The 16819-nt window shown below is 46.7% G+C and overlaps 1 protein-coding gene across 1 annotated transcript in view; it reads right to left on the bottom strand.

The window, feature by feature from the left end:
* The window catches only part of LOC139026287 (ribonuclease inhibitor-like), a 31324-nt gene extending 15990 nt beyond the window's left edge, over nt 1-15334 (bottom strand). The window contains exons 1-3 of the mRNA XM_070441585.1: nt 14577-15334; nt 14117-14290; nt 8922-9095 (exon numbers count right to left, since the gene is read on the bottom strand). Of these exons, the coding sequence (XP_070297686.1) occupies nt 8922-9095; nt 14117-14290; nt 14577-15277 (1049 nt within the window). The 5' untranslated portion in view covers nt 15278-15334. The remainder of the gene's footprint in view (nt 1-8921; nt 9096-14116; nt 14291-14576) is intronic.
* Between the last annotated feature and the right edge of the window lie 1485 nt (nt 15335-16819).

Genomic DNA, 16819 nt, shown 5'->3' with positions numbered 1-16819 from the left:
TTAGCTAATAGATTTACATATTTTGTCTTCCCTGTAAAACATTTTAAAAATCTGAAATGGTGGCTTTATTCACAAGATCTGTTTCTTTCATTAGGTGTCTTGGACTTGTGATTTAATGATATTTAGATGCTACTATTTAATTGTGACGCTATGCTAGGCTATGCTACTCAGTGTGGGGGGGGTGGGGGGTGCTCCCGGACCCGGGGTAGATACTCGTGAAAGGTTAAGGTGCTTTCATTTCTAAACAGTAAAGTGTATATTTATGAAACCCGTTAAATAAAAGGTGACATTCTGTACAGTCGTAGCCAAAAGTTTTGAGAATGACACAAATATTAATTTTCACAAAGTATGCTGCCTCAGTTTGTATGACGGCAATTTGCATATACTCCAGAATGTTATGAAAAGTGATCAGATGAATTTCAATTAATTGCAAAGTCCCTCTTTGCCATGCAAATTAACTGATTCCCCAGAAAACATTCCCACTGCATTTCAGCCCTGCCACAAAAGGACCAGCTGACATCATGTCAGTGATTCTCTCATTAAATCAGGTGTGAGTGTAGACGAGGACAAGGCTGGAAATCACTCTGTCATGCTGATCGAGTTCGAATAACAGACTGGAAGCTTCAAAAGGAGGGTGGTCCTTGGAATCATTGTTCTTCCTCTGTTGACTATGGTAACCTGCAAAGAAACACGTGCCGTCATCATTGCTTTGCACAAAAAAGGGCTTCACAGGCAAGGATATTGCTGCCAGTAAGTTTGCACCTAAATCAACCATTTATCGGATCATCAGGAACCTCAAGGAGAGCGGTTCAATTGTTGTGAAGAATGCTTCAAGGCGCCCAAGAAAGTACAGCAAGTGCCAGGACCGTCTCCTAAAGTTGATTCAGCTGTGGGATCAGGGCACCACCAGTACAGAGCTTGCTCAGGAATGGCAGCAGGCAGGTGTGAGTGCATCTGCARGCACAGTGAGGRGAAGACTTTWGGAGGATGGCCTYGTGTCAAGAAGGGCAGCAAAGAAGCCACTTCTTTCCAGGAAAAACATCAGGGACAGACTGATATTCTGCAAAAGGTACAGCGATTGGACTGCTGAGGACTGGGGTAGAGTCATTTTCTCTGATGAATCCCCTTTCCGATTGTTTGAGGCATCCGGAAAACAGCTTGTCCAGAGAAGACGAGCGCTACCATCAGTCCTGTGTCATGCCAACAGTAAAGCATCCTGAGACCATTCATGTGTGGGGTTGCTTCTCAGCCAAGGGAGTGAGCTCACTCAAAATTTTGCCTAAGAACATGGCCATGAATAAAGAATGGTACCAACACATCCTCCGAGAGCATTTTCTTCCAACCATCCAGGAACAGTTTGGTGACGAACAATGCTTTTTCCAGCATGATGGAGCACCTTGCCATAAGGCAAAACTAAGTGGCTTGGAGAACAAAACATTGATATTTTGGGTCCATGGCCAGGAAACTCCCAGACCTTAATCGCATTGAGAACTTGTGGTCAATCCTCAAGAGGCGGGTGGACAAACAAAAACCCACAAGTTCTGACAAACTCCAAGCATTGATTATGCAAGAATGGGCTGCCATCAGTCAGGATTTGGCCCAGAAGTTAATTGACAGCATGCCAGGGCAGATTGCAGAGGTCTTGAAAAAGAAGGGTCAACACTGCAAATATTGACTCTTTGCATCAACTTCATGTAATTGTCAATAAAAGCCTTTGAGACTTATGAAATGCTTGTAATTATACTTCAGTATTCCATAGTAACATCTGAGAGAAATATCTAAAGACAGCAGACTTTGTGAAAATGTATATTTGTGTCATTCTCAAAACTTTTGCCCACGACTGTACTGTCACCTACTATGGAACGTTCTATCTCAAATCCAAAATGTTGTTGCATAGCGCCAAATTTAAAACTGTCACACCAGCCTTCTCTTTGGCTCCCCCTCCTGTCCAGCTCAGGTGTTCGGCGTAGCCGGCCTTCTAGCTGCTGCCAAACCTGCTGCTGGCAAACGCCCTTCACTCATCAACCCCGTACTTGTCTCGTCATCATTACACACACCTGGTTCCAATCCCCACTCTATCACTGTATATATACTCCCTCTGTCATTGTCTTTGTCGGTCATTGTAAATGTTGCTTGTTTTCCTGAGAGGAATCTCTCCTACTATTTCCTGAGTACTTTTTGATTTAACTTTATTATGACCGACCCAAGAGAACAGGAAGCAGCAGGACATCTGAACCTCTCCGCTATAGGAGCTCCTCCACCACGACTCGTACCTGGAGCACCTCGGGACTCCCATGGATGAGGTGCTCCGGACCGTACTCCATCTGCAGGCTACACCACCACCACTTTGCCCATCATGCCGGGACGGCCTCTGAGAGGGACATGGTGGCATTGATGATCTCGGTGCTAACAGGCTGGGCTCTGGAGTGGGCACACTCCATCTGGGAGAGGGTCGTTCCAGAAGTGCAATTCACACAACTCTTCCGTGCCGTCTTCGACAATCCAACAGAGGGTCGAGAAGGAGGTGAGCGTCTCCTCCGTCTACACCAGGGGTCCAGGACAGAGTCTGAGTACGCTTTGGGTTTCCAGACGGTGGCTGCGTCCACTGGCTGGAACAACCAGGCCCTGTTGACGATTCTCTGCGGGATGCAGGCGGACGTCTAGACCAAGCTGGCCTGTGGCGATGAGGACCTCACACTGGACCAGCTCATGCCCGTCATCGACCATCCAGGGGGTCTCTCCTAGGAACCTTCATGGAGTTGGGCATGATGCTCCTTCTCCCAGAGTAACGTCAATGCCACAGTCAACAGGGTCTCTGCTCCTACTGTGGGGAGTCGGACCACCCCTGGAACACCTGTCCCAAAAGGAGACCAGGCGAGGAAGCGACATGCCGAGGAGCTCTCCTGCACCTTCCGAGGTAGGCATGGACGTGCCTTGCTCCTCTCTGGCCACCCAGCCCGTCCTCCTTCCTGCACCTTCCGAGGTAGGCATGGACGTGCCTTGCTCCTCTCTGTCCACCCAGCCCGTCCTCCTTCCTGTCACCTTCCGAGGTAGGCATGGACGTGCCTTGCTCCTCTTGTCACCCAGCCCGCCCTCCCTTCCTGTCACCTTCAGGTAGGCACATGGACGTGCCTGCTCCTCGGCCACCCAGCCCGTCCTCCCTTCCTGCACCTTCCGAGGTAGGCGTGGACGTGCCTTGCTCCTCTCTGGCCACCAGCCCGTCCTCCTTCCTGCACCTTCGAGGTAGGCGTGGACGTGCCTTGCTCCTCTCTGGCCACCGACCCGTCCTCCTTCCTGCACCTTCCCGAGGTAGGCATGGACGTGCTTGCTCCTCTCTGTCCCCAGCCCGCCCTCCCTGTCACCTTCCCCAGGTAGGCATGGACGTGCTTGCTCCTCTCTGTCCACCACCCGTCCTCCTTCCTGTCACCTTCCAGGTAGGCATGGACGTTCCTTGCTCCTCTCTGGCCACCCAGCCCGTCCTCCTTCCTAGCACCTTCCGAGGTAGGCATGGACGTGCCTTGCTCTCTCTGGCACCTCAGCCCGTCCTCCTTCCCTGCACCTTCCGAGGTAGGCATGGACGTGCCTTGCTGCCTCCTGTTCCACCCTAGCCCGCCCCCTTGCTGTCAACCTTCCCAGGTAGAGCAATGGACGTGCCTTGCTCCTCTCTGTCCACCAAGCCCGTCCTCCTTCCTGTCATTGTCCCAGGTAGGCATGGACGTGCCTTGCTCCTCTCTGTCCACCAAGCCCGTCCTCCTTCCTGTCACCTTCCCAGGTAGGCATGGACGTGCCTTGCTCCTCTCTGTCCACCCAGCCCGTCCTCCTTCCTGACACCTTCCCAGGTAGGTGTGGACGTGCCTTGCTCCTCTCTGTCCACCCAGCCTGCCCTCCTTCCTTTCACCTTCCCGGACTATCCTGGCACCCCACTTAGTCCTGCCCTATTGGACTCAGGTGCTGCAGGCAATTTCCTAGACCGGTCAGTGGCCTTATCATTAGGCATTCCTCTATTCCCTTTAAAAACCCCTATCCCAGTCCATGCCCTAGACAACCTTCCCCTTGGAACAGGACTGGTGTGCCAGACCGTGATTCCCATTTCCTTCGCAGTTGTTCACAACCACAATGAACGCATCACTTTCCTCATCTTAGACTCTCCTGCACATCCCGTAGTTTTACGTTTCCCCTCGTTACAGTTGCATAACCCTAGGATATCATGGCCAGAGAGGAGGTTGTTGGGTTGGTCGCATGAGTGTCAGGGGAGGTGTCTCTGTGTCTATCTCTGCCACCTCCGTGGAAAGTCCAGACCAGGCCAACCACGTCCCTATCCTGGAAGAATATCGGGACCTACAGGTGGCTTTTTCGAAGACTCGTGCCACGTGCCTGCCCCCTCATTGCCCATGGGACTGCACTATCAACCTACTGCCTGAATCTACCCTCCCGCGGGAGCACATCTGCCCTCTCTCGCATGCAGAGACCAAAGCCACGGAGGTCTACGTCCAGGAGGCGCTGGGCAAAAGATTCCTCCGTCCACCAACCTCTCCGGCCTCCTCCAGTTTATTTTTCGTGAAGAAGAAGGACGGAAGTCTCCGCCCTTGTATCGATTACTGGATACTGAATGAGGCAACTGTTAATTTCAGTTATCCCCTGCCTCTCATATCCACTGTGATCAAACAGATGCACGGTACTCAGTACTTTACCAAAATGGATTGACGCAGTGCCTACAACCTGGTGCGCATCAGAGAGGGGGATGAATGGAAAATCGCCTTCAGCATCAGCACCGGGCACTACAAATACAGGGTAATGCTTTCATTATAGAGGTGTTTAGAGAGATGTTGGGTCGCTGTGCAGGCGTGTACATAGACAACATATTGGTGTACTCCACTACACGCGAGCAACATGTCTCTCATGTCAGGTCCGTCTCGGAGAGGCTGATAGGGCATCACCTGTACGCCAAGGCGGAGTAGTGCCTTTTCTTTCAGCAGGCGGTCTCCTTCCTGGGCTCGGATAACCACGGTGGGAGTAGAGATGGAAGAGCAGAGGGTCAGTGCAGTATGGTCGTGGTACGGTCGTGGCCTGAACCATCCAACAAAGGCGGTGCAGCGCTTCCTAGGTTTTCCAATTTTTTCAGGCGCTTCATTAGGGGTTTCAGCACAGTGGTGGCTCCTCTCACCTCCCTCCTGAAGGAAGGTCCACAACAGATGCTCTGGAATGAGGAGGCCAATGAAGCCTTCCGTGGGCTCAAGGAACGTTTTACGAACACACCTGTTCTGGCTCATCCTGACCCGTCTTTGCCCTTCATCATGGAGATGGACACCTCCGATGTCGGAGTAGGGGATGTTCTCTCACAACGCACTGCTGGATCGCCGCTTTTGTTGTGTGGAATGTGGACGCGGACATCCGTTGAGCCCTGCCACGGGAGCCCTCACCTGCCCACTGTCCCAAGGGGCGTATCTACGTGCCCTCTGATGTGTGGGACTGTCTCCTCACCTGGGTACACACAGCACCTGTGTCGGGGCACCCAGGTATAGCCCATAATATCGACTGTCTCTCTGCCAAGTACTGGTGGCCCACCTCTCTTCCTGCTCCACCTGTGCACAGAGCAGACACCGAGACACCTCCCCTATGGCAAACTCCACCCACTGCCGGTTCCACAATGACCCTGGTCTTTCCATGGACTTTGTCAAAGACCGTCCCCACACGGAGGGGCACACCACCATCCTGGTCATTGTGGACCGGTTTTATAAAGCCTGTCGTTTGATTCCTCTGCCTGGTCTCCCTACGGCCATGCAGACCGCAAAGGCGCTCTTCTCTCATGTCTTCCGCCACTACGGGATCCCGGAAGGCATCGTGTTTATCCATGGTCTGGAAGGCCTTCAAGGAACAACTGGGGGTCACGGTCAGCCTCACCTCCGGGTAGCGTCCCCAATCTAATGGGCAGGTGGAAAAGGTAAATCAGGAACCGGGTAGGTACCTTTGTAGTTACTGTCAGGAACAGCCTGGGGAGAGGGCTACGTTTCTGCATTGGGCAGAATACGCACAAAATTCCCTCCGTCACTCCTCTACTAACCTCACACCCTTTCAGTGTGTTCTAGGCTATCTTCCAGCCCTGGCACCCTGGCACCGGAGTCAGATTGAGGCTCCTGCGGTGGACCATTGGTTCCGGCACACCGAGGAGGTATGGAACACAGCATACACCTGTCTCCAGCGCATCATCCTCTGGCAGAAGACACAGGTCGATCGTCACCGCAGTGTGGCCCCGGTCTTTCACCCCGGTGACAGGGTCTGGCTTTCTCTGCCTTCCTTGCCGGAAGATGAGCCCGCAGTTTGTGGGGCAGTTCAAAGTCCTGAGGAGAGTCAACGTACAGATTACAGATCCCCGTCAATTACCATTTCTCACCTTTATTCAATGCATCTCTCCTCAGGCCGGTGGCAGCTGGTCCCTTGGCTAGTACTGGACCCCACGACGCACATTCCCCCTTGGATGTCGAGGGGGCCCCGGCATACTCCGACCGCAGCCTGTTGTACTCACGGCGTGGTGGAGGGTCTCTCCAGTACCTGGTCGACTGGGAGGGGTACGGTCCCGAAGAGGTGCTGGGTTCCTGCGCGGGACGTCCTGGCCGTACTCTCACTGTATATATACTCCCTGTCATGCCCTGACCTTAGTTATCTTTGTTTTCTTTATTATTTTGGTTAGGTCAGGGTGTGACAAGGGTGGTTTGTGTAGTTTTTGTATTGGCTAGGGGGTTTTGTATGTCAAGGTTTTTTGTATATCTAGGTGTTTATATGTCTATGGTTGCCTGGATTGGTTCCCAATCAGAGGCGTTTATTGTTGTCTTTGATCGGGGACCATATTTAGGTAGCCATATTCCTTGGGTATTTTGTGGGTTATTGTCTATGTGTAGTTGCATTATAGCTTCACATTCGTTTTGTTGTTTTGTTAGTTTGTTTAAGTGTTCTTTGTTTTAATAAAAGAAGAATGTATTCCAATCACGCTGCACCTTGGTCTTCTCGTTATGACGAACGTGACAGAATAACCCACCAAACCAGGACCAAGCAGCATGAAAAGGAGGAACAGAGCTTAATGGGGAAATGGACCTGAGAGGAAATATTAGATGGAGCAGGACCCTGGACACAGCCGAGGGAGTATCGCCATCCTAAGGAGGAGTTAGAGGCAGTGAAGCGGAACGGCGATACTACGAGGAAAAATACCGGAGAATAGAGGCACGGCGACGATATGAAGGTACACGGCTAACACAGAAGCCCGAGAGGCAGCCCCAAGATTTTTTGTCAGGGGGGGCACACGAGGAGATTGGCTGAGTCAGGTAGGAAACCTGAGCCAACTCCTCGTGCTTACCCTGGGGAGCGTGTAACTGGTCAGGCACCGTGTTATGGAGAGATGCGCACGGTGTCACTAGTGCGCTATTCTAGCCCGGTGCGCTATATTCCAGCTCCTCGCATTTGCCCAGTACCACCAGTGCCAACACCACGCACCAGGCTTCCTGTGCACCTCCAGGGTCCAGTATGCCCTGTTCCTCCTCCCCGCACTCGCCCTGAGGTGCATGTCACCAGTCCAGTACCACCAGTGCCAACACCATGCACCAGGCTTCCTGTGCGCCTCCAACGCCCAGTACGCCCTGTTCCTCCTCCCCGCACTCGCCCTGAGGTGCATGTCCCCAGCCCGGTACCACCAGTGCCAGCACCACGCACCAGGCCTCCAGTGTGTCTCGGCAGTCCAGAGCGTCCGGCGTACCCAGTACCCAGTCCAGAGCGTCCGGCGACAGTACCCAGTCCAGAGCGTCCGGCGACGGGCCACAGTCCGGAACCTTCAACGACGGCCACAGTCCGGAACCTCCAACGATGGGCCACAGTCCGGAACCTCCAACGACTGGCCACAGTCCGGAACCTCCAACAACGGGCAACAGTCCGGAGCCTCCAACGACGAGCCACAGTCCGGAGCCTCCAACGACGGGCCACAGTCCGGGGCCTCCAACGACGGTCCCCAGTCCGGGGTCTCCAGCGACGGTCCCCAGTCCGGGGTCTCCAGCGACGGTCCCCTGTCCAGAACATCCAGCAATGATCCACGCAGCGAGGGTCCCCAGCCCGGGGCCTACGGCGAGGATCCGCAGTCCAGAGCCTCCGAAGATGAGCCACGGGTCAGCACTACAAGAGCGGACTCAGTGTGAAGGGGGGCGGCGTCCAGAACCAGAGCCGCCACCAAGGTTAGATGCCCACCCAGACCCTCCCACTCATATAGGTTTAGGTTTGCGGCCGGAAGTCCGCACCTTTGGGGGGGGGGGGGGGGGTACTGTCATGCCCTGTCCTTAGTTATCTTTGTTTCCTTTATTATTTTGGTTAGATCAGGGTGTGATGAGGGTGGTTTGTGTAGTTTAATGTTGTCTAGGGGTTTTGTATGTCAAGGTTTTTTGTATATCTAGTTGTTTATATGTCTATGGTTGCCTGGATTGGTTCCCAATCAGAGGCAGCTGTTTATTGTTGTCTCTGATTGGGGACCATATTTAGGTAGCAATATTCCTTGGGTATTATGTGGGGTATTGTCTATGTGTAGTTGCATGTCAGCACTAGTTGTTTAGTTTCACGTTTGTTTGTTATTTTGTTAGTTTGTTTAGTGTTCTTCGTTTTAATAAAAGAAGAATGTATTCCAATCACGCTGTGCCTTGGTCTCCTCGTTACGACGGACGTGACACTCCCTCTGTCGTTTGTCTTTGTCTTTGGGTTTCGTTGCGCTTTTATCTGTGGTGCTTCAATAAACCCGTAGTTCGAAACCTGCCTCCTGCCTACTCTTCTCTACACCAAAAATGGTATGCTTCACTGTCCAAACACATATGGTGTGGACTATGTGTGCCTGGTAAACACATATGGATCTGGTGAACAGTTATCACTTGTTGACCAACTACAGGAACACTGACCTCAGAGTCTCCAGTTTACAGTGGGGATTCCCCAGTCCAGCAGAGAGCAGCTTCACTCCTGATTCATTCAGGTCATTGTAGCTCAGGTCCAGCTCTCTCAGGTGTGAGGGATTTGACTTCAGAGCTGAGATAAGAAAAGCACAGCCTTCCTCTGTGACTCCACAGCCTGACAGCCTGACAAAGAGTAAAATCATATTAAAATCACACTGCTATTCTTTGGTGGTTTAAATAGTGGCAGTATATTTTTCAACATATTCAGATAAATCAGTGTCCTGGGACCTGCCATAGCTATTCATAAATAAATGTATCATTATTATGAATGATCATAACGTAACTTGTAGACAGAAAAATGTATAGAACAAATATTTGAGTAGACTGACCAGACCAGTCTACTCAGTCAAAAGACAGACATTGGGGTATCAGATTTAGATTATATTGAGTATACAGTCCACACCATATCTATTTTGACAGTGAAGCTAACATTTTAAATGTGTCTCTATACTCTAACATTTTGGATTTGAGATCAAATGTTTCATATGAGGTGACACTATTTAATGTTACCTTTTATTTGAGGGTATTTTCATACATACAGTGCCTTGCAAAGTATTCATGGCGTTTTCCTATTTTGTTGCGTTACAACCTGCAATTTAAATTCATTTAAATTTGTGTTTGTATTTAATGTAATGGACAATGTAAATAGTCCAAATTGGTGAAGTGAAATGAAAAAAATTACTTATAAAAAAATAATTTTAAAAAACAGAAGTGTTGCTTGCATATGTATTTACCCCCTTTGCTATGAAGCCCCTAAATAAGATCTGGTGCAACCAATTACCTTTAGAAGTCACATAATTAGTTGACGTTCACCTGTGTGCAATCTAAGTGTCACATGATCTGTCACATGATCTGAGTATAGATATGTAACCGATGTGTTAGAGGTGGTGCGCGCTAATAGCGTTTCAATCGGTGACGTCACTCGCTCTGAGACCGTGAAGTAGTTGTTCCCCTTGCTCTGCAAGGGCAGCGGCTTTTGTGGCGCGATGGGTAATGATGCTTCGTGGGTGTCAGTTGTTGATGTGTGCAGAGGGTCCCTGGTTCGAGCCCAGGTAGGGGTGAGGAGAGGGACGGAAGCTATACTGTTACATATGCACCTGTTCTAAAAGGCCAAAACACCACTAAGCAAGGGGCAGCACCATGAAGACCAAGGAGCTCTCCATACAGGTCAGGGACAATGTTGTGGAGAAGTACAGATCAGGGTTGGGTTATAAAAAAATATCTGAAACTTTGAACATTCCACGGAGCACCATTAAATCCATTATTAAAAAATGGAAAGAATATGGCACCACAACAAACCTGCCAAGAGAAGGCCGCCCATCAAAACTCCCGGTCCAGGCAAGGAGAGCATTAATCAGAGAGGCAACAAAGAGAACAAGGTTAAGCCTGAATGGGTTATTCTCCGGTGGAGTACCTGTCCATAGGACCACTTTAAGCCGTACACCCCACAGAACTGGGCTTTATGGAAGAGCGGACAGAAAAAAGCCATTGCTTAAATTAAAGAAAAAAATAAGCAAGCACATTTGGTGTTCACCAAAAGCCATGTGGGAGACTCCCCAAACATATGGAAGAAAATACTCTGGTCAGATGAGACTAAAATTGAGCCTTTTCTTCATCAAGGAAAACGCTATTATCATGCTGTGGGGATGTTTTTCATCGGCAGGGAAACTGGTCAGAATTGAAGGAATGATGGATGCGCTAAATACAGGTAAATTCTTGAGGGAAACCTGTTTCAGTCTTCCAGAGATTTGAGACTGGGACGGAGGTTCACCTTCCAGCAGGACAATGCCCCTAAGCATACTGCTAAAGCAACACTCGTGGTTTCAGGGGAAACATTTTAAATGTCTTGGAATGGCCTAGTCAAAGCCCAGACCTCAATCCAATTGAGAATCTGTGGTATGACTTAAAGATTGCTGTACACCAGCGGAGCCCATCCAACTTGAAGGAGCTGGAGCAGTTTTTCCTTGTTGAATGGGCAAAAATCCCAGTGGCTAGATGTGCCAAGCTTATAGAGACATACCCCAAGAGACTTGCAGCTGTAATTTCTGCAAAAGGTTGCTCTACAAAGAATTTACTTTGGGGGGGTGAATAGTTATGCACACACAAGTTTTCAGTTTTTCTGTCTTATTTCTTGCTTGTTTCACCAAAAAAATTATTTTGCATCTTCAAAGTGGTAGGCATGCTGTGTAAATCAAATGATACAAACCCCCCATTGTCACGTTCCTGGCTTTATTTTCCCTTGTTTTGTATTTATTTAGTATGGTCAGGGCGTGAGTTGGGGTGGGTTGTCTATGTGTGTTTTCTATGTTGGGATTTTGGGTTCGGCCTGGTATGATTCTCAATCAGAGGCAGTTGTCAATCGTTGTCCCTGATTGAGAATCATACTTAGGCAGCTGGGGTTTCACGTTTGGTTTGTGAGTGTTTGTTCCTGTGTTAGTGTTTCACCACACGGGACTGTTACGGTATTTTCGTTTGTTGTTTTTGTATCGTATATTGTTTTCGTGTTTATTAAATATCATGGAAACTTACCACTGCAAATTGGTCCTCCGATCCTTCTCGCCTCTCCTCGTCCGATGAGGAGGACGAAATAGACTATCGTTACACCCATAAATCTATTTTAATTCCAGGTTGTAAGGCAACAAAATAGGAAAAATGCCAGGGGGGTGGATACTTTCGCAAGCCACTGTATCCGTTTCACGATTTAGAAAAATGTAAGCACTTTATGTATCTAGTCCCCCTATTTGAAGAAGTCATAAATATTCTGAAAAGAGGTTGACGATTAATCTGCATGGTCGATTAAGTAGGGCCGATTTCAAGTTTTCATAACAATCGGTAATCTGCATTTTTGGATGTCGATTATGGCCGATTAAATTGCAATCCACGAGGAAACTGCGTGGCAGGCTGACCACCTGTTTTGCGAGTGCAGCAAGGAGCCAAGGTAAGTTGCTAGCTAGCATTAAACTCATCTTATAAAAAACAATCAATCTTCACATAATCACTAGCTAACTACACCTGGTTGATGATATTACTAGGTTAACTAGCTTGTCCTGCGTTGCATATAATCAACGCGGTGGCTGTTAATTTATCATCGAATCACAGCCTGCTTCAACTTCGCCAAACGGGTGATGATTTAACAAAAGCGCATTGCTGAAACAAGCACAATTTTTGCACAAATGTACCTAACCTTAAACATCAATGGCTTTCTTAAAATCAATACACAGAAGTATATATTTTTAAACCTTCATATTTAGTTAAAAGAAATTCATGTTAGAAGGTGTCGTGGATAATCGTCTCAGAAATATAACACTTACAAGAACTTGTGAGATCAACATAGGCTTTTAATACAATGTATCACAAGCCGTGTCAGTCCGCGGAAAGACCACCTTTCCTAAGCCCTGGCTCTGTTTTTATACACACACATAAAAATGAGTTTTTTACATACGCACATTAAGTTACTTCTCATACGTCATATGTTACCATTGTCTTTCATTTTCAGGCTTCCTGCTTGTTCATGCCCAATAACGCCTGTATCCGCTCTTGATTAGATTACAATGGTGCCAGGACCTTCTCASTGTCCTAATATAAATATGTATTATGCCTATAGTCCATCTGTTGGTCATTTGGCTGGCCCCCTCTTTTGTATGTCCCTCTGACCTCGGTTTTCCCAGCTATTCTATGCATTTATGGCCTTGCTTTAGTTTCCTGTCCTAGACAATAGACAATGTACTCTAAGTTTACACTAAYCCTTTATAATGGCTTTGGCCATTATGTCTTAGTTTCCTGTTTTTACCAGCCTGTATCCATTCACTCCCACAAAGGCAATATTAACTTGGGAAATTGTGTCACTTCTCTTGCGTTGTGCAAGCAGAGTCAGGGTATATGCAACAGTTTGGACCGCCTGGCTCGTTATGAACTAATTTGCCAGAATTTTACATAATTATAACATAACATTGAAGGTTGTGCAATGTAACAGCAATATTTAAACTTAGGGTTGCCACCTGTTCGATAAAATACGGAACGGTTCCATATTTCACTGAAAGAATAAACGTTTTGTATTTGAAATTATAGTTTCCGGATTTGACCGTATTAATGACCAAAGGCTCGTATTTATGTTTTTATTATATTAGAATTAAGTCTATGATTTGATATTTGATAGTGCAGTCTGACTAAGCTGTGGTAGACAGCAGCAGGTTCGTAAGCATTCATTCAAACCTTACTGCGTTTGCCAGCAGCTCTTAGCAATGTTTGATGCACACGCTGTTTATGACTTCAAGCCTATCAACTCCTGAGATTAGGCTGGCAATACTAAAGTACCTATTAAAACATCCAATAGTCAAAGGTATATGAAATACAAATGGTATAGAGAGAAATCGTCGATGTGTCATTATTCCTATAATAACTACAATAGAAAACTTCTTAACTGGGAATATTGAACCACCAGCTTTCATATGTTCTGAGCAAGGAACTTAAATGTTAGCTTTTTTACATGGCACATATTGCACTTTTAGTTTCTTCTCCAACACTGTGTTTTTGCGTTATTTAAACAAAATTGAGCATGATTCATGATTTATTTGAGACTAAATATATTTTATTTATGTATTATATTAAGTTAAAATAAGTGTTCATTCAGTATTATTGTAATTGTCATTATTACAAATATATATAAAAATCGGCCAATTAATCGGTATCGGATTTTTTTGGTCCTCCAATAATCGGTATCGGAATCGGCGTTGAAAAATCATAATCGGTCGACCTCTAAATCTGACCAATTCACTTATAGTGTATTAAAGTAGTCAAAAGTATAGTATTTGGTCCCATATTCTTTGAACGTAATGACTACATCAAGCCTGTGACTGCCATGATTGAGAAAGATCATGGCTAATAAATAATAATGGCTAAAATAATAATGGCTAAAACAAATAACGGCTACAACAAAACATACTAACCTCTCACCATTAACCTCAAATAAAATGTTAGATTATGAAAAATTATATCTGAAATCCAAAATGCTGGAGTACAGCACCACATTTAAAACGGTAAGCTTCACTGTCCAAACACATATGGTGTGGACCATGTGTGTCTGGTAAACACATGTGGATCTGGTGAACAGTTATCACTTGTTGACCAACAACAGGAATACTGACCTCAGAGACTCCAGTTTACAGTTGGGACTCCCCAGTCCATCAGAGAGCAGCTTCACTCCTGAATCCTTCAGGTCATTGTTACTCAGATCCAGCTCTCTCGAGTGTGAGGGGTTTGACCTCAGAGCTGAGACCAGAGAAGCACAGCCTTCCTCTGTGACTCCACAGCCTGACAGCCTGACAAAGAGTTCATCATGACTTCACAAACACACTGTTAATTTAACACCAGTAGCGTAGATGGACAATGGCAGATGCATTTGGTTTATTCTCCCAAACAACATATAGATTAAACTTCCGTCTCCTAGAACTGTATGGTCAAAATGTTATACTAATGTAAAAATCAAAGCATTTATTCAATATGTTTTTCAACATAATAATATAAACATATTACAATACATATTTTTCCCTAAACTGAATATTGCTTCCTGATGATTAGTTCTTATATGTCATTTTATTTACTCACAGAACAGCTCTGGAGGCTTTGACCACTGGCAGCAGCCTCAGAAGACCTTCCTCTGATCTGGAGTATTTCTTCAGGTCAAACACATCCAGCTCCTTTTCTGAAGTCAGCAACACAAAGACCAGAGCTGACCACTGTGCAGGTGACAGTTTGGGTTTTGAGAGACTTCCTGATCTCAGGTAGCTTTGGATCTCCTCCACTAGAGAATGYTCATTCAGTTCATTCAGACAGTGGAACAGATTGATGCACCTCTCTGGAGAGGGATTCTCCCTGATCTTCTCCTTGATGTACTTGACTGTTTTTTTATGGCTCTGTGAGCTGCTTCTTGTCTTTGTCAGTAGACCTCGTAAGTGCTTCTGATTGGACTCCAGTGAGAGGCCCAGAAGGAAGCGAAGGAAAAGGTCCAGATTTCCTGTCTCACTTTGTAAGGCTTTATCAACAGCACTCTTGTAGACAGTAACTTTATGCTTGTCTCTGAACAGCGCAGAAAGGTTCCTGGACGTTGATTGAGGTTCGGCCATTAGATTCGCATTGTTGTTGATGAATGAGAGGAACACATATACAGCAGCCAGAAACTCCTGAATGCTCAGATGAACAAAGCAGTACACCTTGTCCTGGTACAGCCCACATTCTTCTTTAAAGATCTGTGTGCACAATCCTGAGTACACTGAAGCTTCATTGACATCAATGCCAGCCTCTTTCATGTCTTCTTCATAGAAAATCAGATTGCCCTTCACAAGCTGTTGAAAAGCCAGTTTTCCCAGTGACATTTAATTCTAGATTGTAAAAGTGACGAAAAATGCTCTCTTATTCCAGTGTGAGCCTGGTTCTCTTTCTTTCGCCGAAGGAGAGCTTTTTTCCCTGCATTCTTGCTGTGTTGTATGAAACACCACCACCGGGGTGGAAATGTACATCTCAGTCCAGAGTCTTGGGCATCTCTCGTCTCTGTATTTGCGAAACATTTGTGTGCAAAACTGATCCCTGATTGCACTATGAATTCCAACAGGAAGAAAACATAGCGTAAATGTACGGCACTATGAGTCGTTGGCCGAGGCTCCTTGATGTCTTTATGTGTAAGATGATTCTGCTGGCGCCAGGAGTCCTCCAGTCACTTGAAATCTCTTCCGAGAAGTACTCTCTCCTTCTTTGTGGGTTGTCATTGACACACAAACCTCGCTACCCTACTGTCCAACCCTGGTCAAAATCACACCTCCCTGAAGGTGATTCTTATGGCTGCTGGTCCATGAATCCCGGGTAGTAATATCCTACACTGGAGAGCCAGTGCATGGGAAATAAGCAGATTTCCTAACTCCTACTGAGATGAGAAAATGTTGTGTCAGCCAGCCATCTATTCCATCAAAAAGGTTGCATTATGTGACGTCACAAGGAACAATCTGTTCTTCTGTGCCAAATCACAGGGGCCAAGTCGCCCACTCATCCAGTAACCATCCAAGAGTGAAACAAACATTTGTTAACAATTTGCGATCTATGATGGAGATTTCCTGATGTGAAGATTTGGCTTTTACTCATTAAGAAGACGAATTATATGAGCAAGTATCTATTATGAATATGTGTCGTCCCCTTTCATCCACCAATTTTCTAGCACACAACGGAAAGAGAAATGAAAATACCAAATTGAATCCTAATCCTTGAATTTCAGCTTTCTCCGTTCCAGCCCAGATCCGAGAATGAAACTTCATGCAACAAGAAGACAACGTGGGTTATTTTACCAATGTCGCACACCCGACTCCTTGATCAAGCCATCAGTTCTGATACGTGATATATTGGTCCCAGTTAAGAGGTTGTCAAGGATGATGGAGCGTACAAGTGTTAGATTGCAGTCATCTGGATCTTTGCATGTGTTTGCGTTCTGGAATAGTTGATCTCAACCTCACTGCTTCTCAGCTCATCTTCATTCACGAACCTCTGCCCTGTGCCACCCTCTGTCCCGATGTAAAAGTCTCCAAATTGTGTTAGATACTTGATTGAGAAAAGTGTTGGTAGTCCTTAGATATTAGCGATCCCCCTGCAAAAAACACATTAAGACATTCATTCTTATAGATTAAAGATCCTATAAGAGTATCAACAGATATACCGAGCACACTCACCAGAGCAGCGCGTGTCGATAACTGAAATCTAGAAGATAAAGACACAGAAGAAAAAATACACTAATTAGACTCTAACTGCTCATATAATATATTATGTACTTACTGTATTTGTAGAGACTATCCTACACTGTTACGAAT

Source organism: Salvelinus sp. IW2-2015, unplaced genomic scaffold, assembly GCF_002910315.2.
Source record: "Salvelinus sp. IW2-2015 unplaced genomic scaffold, ASM291031v2 Un_scaffold4313, whole genome shotgun sequence".
NCBI lineage: Eukaryota > Metazoa > Chordata > Actinopteri > Salmoniformes > Salmonidae > Salvelinus > Salvelinus sp. IW2-2015.
The sequence above is the reverse complement of the archived record's forward strand: the minus strand, read 5'-3'. Positions and strand labels throughout refer to the sequence as shown.